Source organism: Lipotes vexillifer, unplaced genomic scaffold (assembly GCF_000442215.2).
Source record: "Lipotes vexillifer unplaced genomic scaffold, Lipotes_vexillifer_v1.1 scaffold1126, whole genome shotgun sequence".
NCBI classification, from domain to species: Eukaryota; Metazoa; Chordata; class Mammalia; order Artiodactyla; family Lipotidae; genus Lipotes; species Lipotes vexillifer.
This window is the reverse complement of record NW_006781401.1, coordinates 275810-282108: the sequence shown is the minus strand read 5'-3', so window position 1 is coordinate 282108 and position 6299 is coordinate 275810. Positions and strand designations below refer to the sequence as shown.

The following is a 6299-nucleotide window of genomic DNA, read 5'->3' as shown; positions in this document are numbered from 1 at the left end:
TCCTGCTGGATATGAGCAGTGAAATGATTGTGCATCATATTCATTTGCAAAGAATTAGACTTCTTTTTCAGGTTATTTTATACAGCCCTTTTATTTTGGGGTTGTGGAAACTGAGATCCAGAGAGGTGATTAGCTTAAGGATAATAAGCCAGTTTTAATAATTTTATTGCATATATCAGTAGGTTTTATTTTAACATTTTGTTTACATGGTACTTTGATTTTTCAAAGCATTAACTGTTCCTTCCTTTGTATTTGATCATGCTGCTATCAGCCCACAATCATTTATCTCTTACTACTAAGTTATGAGATTCTTGAAGACAGAGGCTCTATTTTATGCCTGTATGTATCTACCTAGTCATTGAGCCAGTGAATATTTATTGAGCACCTGCTGTGTACCAGACTGTTCTGAGCATTGAGGATGCAGGTGCAAACCAAATAGGTAAAGTGCTTTCCCTCAACAAACTTACATTCTGGTCGGAGGAGGCAGTTAATAAACACGAAAACATGATGCCTGGTGTATAGTAGGCTTAAGATGAGTTTTAATTGAATTGAGTAGCACTGTGAGTTAGAATGTGGAGTTTACTTCATTTTATTTTTCTTTTTTACTAAAGAGGAAACTGAGGATAGGTGACTTACCCAAAGCTGGTGAAAGATAGAACTCGAATTGGATGGCATAAAATTTAATTTAAAGGAAAGTTCTACATGACATTATTTTAATCTGATAATATTACTGGTGAGCTTTTGCTCTACTCATTCATTGGGTGTTACTGTAGAAAAATAGGACTTTAATGCTTGTTTTCTGTTGATATAATTTTTTTATGTCTATGTAAACGGTTACTAAAATGATTTAAGACTTGATGTCTTAAGTGCCATTGATGGTGAGAAATCTGTTATCTGGTGGCTAATTCTCATTATGAGGTTTGTAACAAGGGTTGTCATCAAAGATTATTGATTAAATTGTTAAAGTTTTTGATTGATACCTGTGTATCAGAGTGCTAGCACTTTTAATTGTTCATAAGGCTTGTTCATAAAGAAATGATTCAGGTAGCATGACTAGTTTTTAATATTTAATTAGAATAGCTGGTACAGTTTCTTAGCTGTAGTGAATATAATTTTATTATCTGCCTAATGTATCCCAAATATTTTTTCTTAGTCTTTTTCAGAACTTTTTGTTAAATTTCTAGAAACAGAATCTCATCCATCTATTCCACCACCCAAGCTTTCTGTTCATGATATGAAACCTCTAGATTCACCAGGCAGGAGAAAACTAGATACAAGTGTACCCGGAAGTTTTAAAGGTAAAATCAGATACTTATTTTTTCTACAATTTAAAAAATTGATGATTTTTGATTATGTTTTACAGTGATATTAACTAAATTTTTAGTGTCTTTGAAAATGTGCAATAATGACTTCTTCCAAAATTCCAGTAAGGCGTTAGATTTTGGCTTCATACATTCTTGTAGCAACTTGATATTTAATTAGCTTAGATTAATTTAAGCAATATGAAATATTTTCCCTTTATATATTGGAATAATTCTTCTCTCTCTGCATAAGACACCTTGAATTATTCGTGGAAGTGGTGGTTGAACTGGTAAACCTTTGCTTGTTCACACATTTTCCTTTCAAACTGTAGTTTATAGTTAGAGAAGGATTTTTCCCCTGTGATAATAATCTAAGTGTTACACTCAAAAACCAAAGTTGGTGTGTTAATAATATGTACAAGAGCTGTTTAGTAAAGTGGCCTACACATCCAAGAACATTATGAAGAGTTCTTATATGTTGAAAGGCCTGCCTGGAAGCAAATGGTATGGTGGTTGTACAATATGTGGACGTAGTTTTCTACCCCACTCGGTTGTAAGGATCTTATGCTATTTATATCCCTTATATTGGCATGTACTAAAGTTTCTTGAGTTCAAATTAAAGTATAATCCATTAGACTATATATGAATTCTTTATTGGAAGGACTGTCTTTTATCTGAAATCTTCATATTTTAATACAGACTAACATGTTTGCTAGTTGGACTGTAAAGGAACATATTGTATACTGTCAAGTTTGTCACATGCCAGATACTTAAATTTGGATAAAATACTGAATTTATATTCTGAAATTTAAATAACTTCCTTAGTTCTTATTTAGATGAATATTTCTATTTTTCTGAACTTTTATAGAAAGAGAAAGTGGTAAAATTATTTTAGATAAAAGATTTGTCTACTAAATTTAGTCTTTAGCAAAGTCTCAACTTTAACATGTGTAGACTATACTAAAACACTTTTTCTTGTTATACTAGATTTTAGCATCTTGAAGCTAAAACTTATTCTATTTCATTTAAATTTATTTTATTTAAATTTTATTTAAATATACATTATTGAAAGTTTGATTCCAAAATTTCTTTTGGCAGGGCCTCCCCTCCCTCTCCCTCCTTCCCCCTGTCTCCACCCCTTCCCCGTCTTCCCTCTCCTCCTCTTTCAGCTCCCCACCTTCAGTTATCAAGTCACATGCGCAGCTTCATTTGTATTGATCAGAGACAAAAGCCAGAGCTTACCACATAGCACCAGAAGCTTTTTCAGAGTTTGGAAAATTGTCATTCACAGGAAACTACAACTTGGGGACCCAAGGGTGCTCAGTGATAAGGAGATTTGATGAATTTGTCTCAATGCTCCCTTTGTTTTGGAGGCCTCTTTTATTTGAGTTTCCCACTGCTGAAGTGGGTGCCTTCGACAGGTTGCTTGTCTCTCAACAATGAAGTTGTTAATGATCTTGGGTAATAAAGCAGAATTCTGCCCACTAAGAAATTAGTACGTAAACCAAATGCCTGTTCCAGTAAAAACTTAATTGTTCAGCCTGACTTTACAGAGAAATAATCTCATGAGAATTATTTTCAGACTTTTGAACGTCTAAAAGGTGATCATTTAATGTAATGCATAAGTTGTTTTTTCTTTTGGTAAATTAATATTAAATCTGATTGTTATCATTGTAATATGGATGCTAGTTTTTTTCATGACCATTATAATAATTTGGGCAAAACAAGTTCTCAAGTCCTCCCCATGTTTCAGGTGGTTAGATAGAATTTGCCTGGTTACGTAGAAAACATCTTTTAAAAAACTGTTGTTATAGTAAATGACGTTAATCAGTTATATAACTGGTATTAAGTATAAGACAATACTAATGTGTTTAATAAAGTATTAGCTCTACATACAAATATTTCTCACTTCCATTTCTTTCTCTATTTATTGCCTTATCCTCTTTCACCTTCTGTGTTTCATAGACCTGTTTATCCGATCCAGAACCCAGCAGCATATGAATTAAATTTATTGGGGGGCCAAATCTAGGAACCTAAAACACATGTATAGCAGTGACCAAATAACATATGGGAGATTAAATCATTCATATTTTATCATTTAGATACAACCGAACCCAGGTCTGGTAGAAGAACAGATGTGAATCCGTTCCTGGCTCCCCGCTCTGCGGCTGTGCCTCTCATTAACCCAGCTGGACTTGGACCTGGAGGGCCTGGGCATCTCCTTTTGAAACCCATCTCAGACGTACTGCCCACATTTACGCCTTTGCCAGTGTTACCTGACAACAGTGCCGGAGTTGTGTTGAAAGACCTTTTAAAGCAGTAGGTGATTCTCAAGCCAAAGATGACATATATAGCACTTTAAAAAAAAAACCCGTGAACACTATGTGTATGTAGTTTATCACAAAGTGGCCTTTTGGAAAAAGTCATGTATTTGTTCACAGTTGTACTTTATCTAAATTTAATAGAAGTATTCTTAATGCTTCTAGAAATTGCAGGTGTTAAAGGAGGAAGTGTTTGCTATATTATCTGCTTTTTTTCCCTTAAGCTAGAAACATTCACTCTTTTAATTTTAATTTACAAAAATAAGAAAAATTAGAAGACGAAAACACTAGTAGCTATATATCAGCTCTTTATTTCCTTTTCAAGCTCATTTAAGCTAGAGACATGTAGTTTATCTTTTAAAGATAATCAACAGATTTACCAAAAAAAGGGAAGAAGAAAATAGTGGTGGCTTATATGCATAGTGCAAAAATTGTTCTTAGACAGACTAAGAACAAGGCTGTCCCTGGGAGGTCACACGTAAGGTGAAAGATGGGTGTATTTAGTACTATGCAATTTCATCTCATGTGTAGATTCATGTGATGACAGTGCAGAGACAGAACAGTTTCGTCAAGGACCCCTTGTGCTCCCCTTTCACAATCATAGCCACCTCCTTCCCTACCGTCTCCTTAACCTCTGGAAACCCCTCACTACACTCCTCTATAATTTTGTCATTTCAAGAGTGCCATTCGGTGGAATCCTACAGTATGTAACCTTTTGAGACTGGCTTTTTTCACTCAGCATAATTCCCTTGAGATCCTTCTAAGTCGCTGAATATATTGGAATCTTGTTCCTCTTTACTGTTGAGTACATACTGTGAACATATGGTTTAGTTTTAAGAGCTAAGGTGTCTCTTTAAAGATAACATCTTAAAACTGTTTCTACACACCTACTCACAACTTTCATCTAAGTGTTAAATTCTACAGCTGCATTTACATAACTATAATTAGCAATATCACTAGACGTGACACCTCCTGCCTCTATCTGAGGTATTGACATGAGAGGTACGGCCACCTTGGAGTCATCCATTCTCATCCTCACGGTCACTGAGGGTAGTGAAATCACTTCAACGACACCAGCACCAGGTGTTTGGAACTTAGCGGCCAGGGAGTATTCCTTTAATTTTTTTATAAACCCCTCATAAAATTCCTGACTTGGAATTTAATTATGTCGGTACATTCATGTTTGTATTAGTTGTTGAAGTTGTACATTTAAAGACATTTCTTTGCAAATTTTGTAAATTTCGATATGCCTTTAAAATAGAAACATCTGTATAATAAGGAAAGGTGAAAATGATACTAATCCAAATATGTAAATAGGCCTGGCTCTGACCAGGGCTAAATTTGGTTGGTTGTAAATTTTGCTGTGATTAACTGTATACTTTGTACTGTATTTAGAGGATTGGAAGTCTTTATGTATTGATGGATAAAACTTGTTTTTCTGAAAAATCTAATAACGTAGACATTGCTGCTTCAGAACATCCCCTGTCTCCTTTGCTAATTTATTTATATTGCCATTCTTTATTTAGCATACTTTAAAGGAAGTTGTCATACAAGTGCTTTATTAGAACTATCCAACTGTCTCCTGTCCGATTTGCCCATTATTGTTTCTCTACGAAATTATTACTCTTAGCTTTTATAAGGTCCTTTCAAAGATACTTTCACTGACCATCCTAAATTATTTGCTGCTTGCCATTGAATTTTTCTTTCAGTGTGGAGCATCTGAAATAAAAATTTCTAAGTTTAAAAAAAAAAAAAAGACAATATGATCCTTCATTTGAAGAAATATAGAAAAAAATTCCCTCTTTTAATTTGAAAAGGAGATGCATGGTGGGTATAAGTAGCATGTCATCATATTTTAAATGCCTTTTATGACATTTTCAGTTTTCCTTCCCTGCTCCAAACAGCCTATCCCCCCTGTTACCCCATAGTTTAACGTAAGTTGGAAAGTTGTTATGGGTGGATTGCATATCTAAATATCCCAACATGACCTTACATGGCTGCTATTTTAAAAAGTACGTGACCTCGTCCTAAAGCTGCAGTACCTAATGTTTCAGCTGTATCTTCATCGAAACTGTAGCTCACTGGTGTGCATACTAAGTGTTGATCTAAACCAGGCATAACTCATTTGCTTTTCTGAAACTAAGTTGAGTCAGAGATGAACCACCTGCTCAAGGAATCTTCTTAGGAACCATACAGTGCAGAAGCTTGTAATTCTAATGTTAGCAGTTGGACATTGCTAACACTGATTTTACTGCAGTATTTTAACTACAGTAATTTTGCTGTTTACTTCTCTATAAACTGACTAAAATTTGTGGTTGAATTTTTCCATAGCTGCCACAGTTTTTCACAGCATTCCTAATGGTTTTCAGCTGCTATATTGTAGTAGAAAATTCATCCAGTCATTGAATTTTATTTTAGTATAATACTGTATCTCATGGTTGAGTTTTTAGTTCCTGCCATTATTGAGGTGAAAGAAAAAAAGCAAAACCAAAACTAAGTGACAAAACACATGGGGGAAAAAGGAATGACTTTCTTAAAACCATCCAACTAAATACTAAATATACCCCCCAGGTAAAGCCTCTAGTTTATTGTAACCTTTTAATGGGTAATTGAAATGGGGAAAAAGTCAAAATACTTTTCCAGTCGGTAGGTGGAAAAAAACAACTACTATGCTTCA

General features: G+C 34.4%; 1 protein-coding gene across 1 annotated transcript in view; it reads left to right on the top strand.

Annotated features, from left to right (window-relative positions):
- TRIP11 (thyroid hormone receptor interactor 11) overlaps positions 1-3624 on the top strand; it is a 63821-nt gene extending 60197 nt beyond the window's left edge. The window contains exons 19-21 of the mRNA XM_007454706.1: positions 1-4; positions 1154-1298; positions 3404-3624. The exon at positions 1-4 is cut by the window's left edge and continues 113 nt beyond it. Of these exons, the coding sequence (XP_007454768.1) occupies positions 1-4; positions 1154-1298; positions 3404-3624 (370 nt within the window). The remainder of the gene's footprint in view (positions 5-1153; positions 1299-3403) is intronic.
- The last annotated feature ends 2675 nt before the right edge of the window (positions 3625-6299 follow it).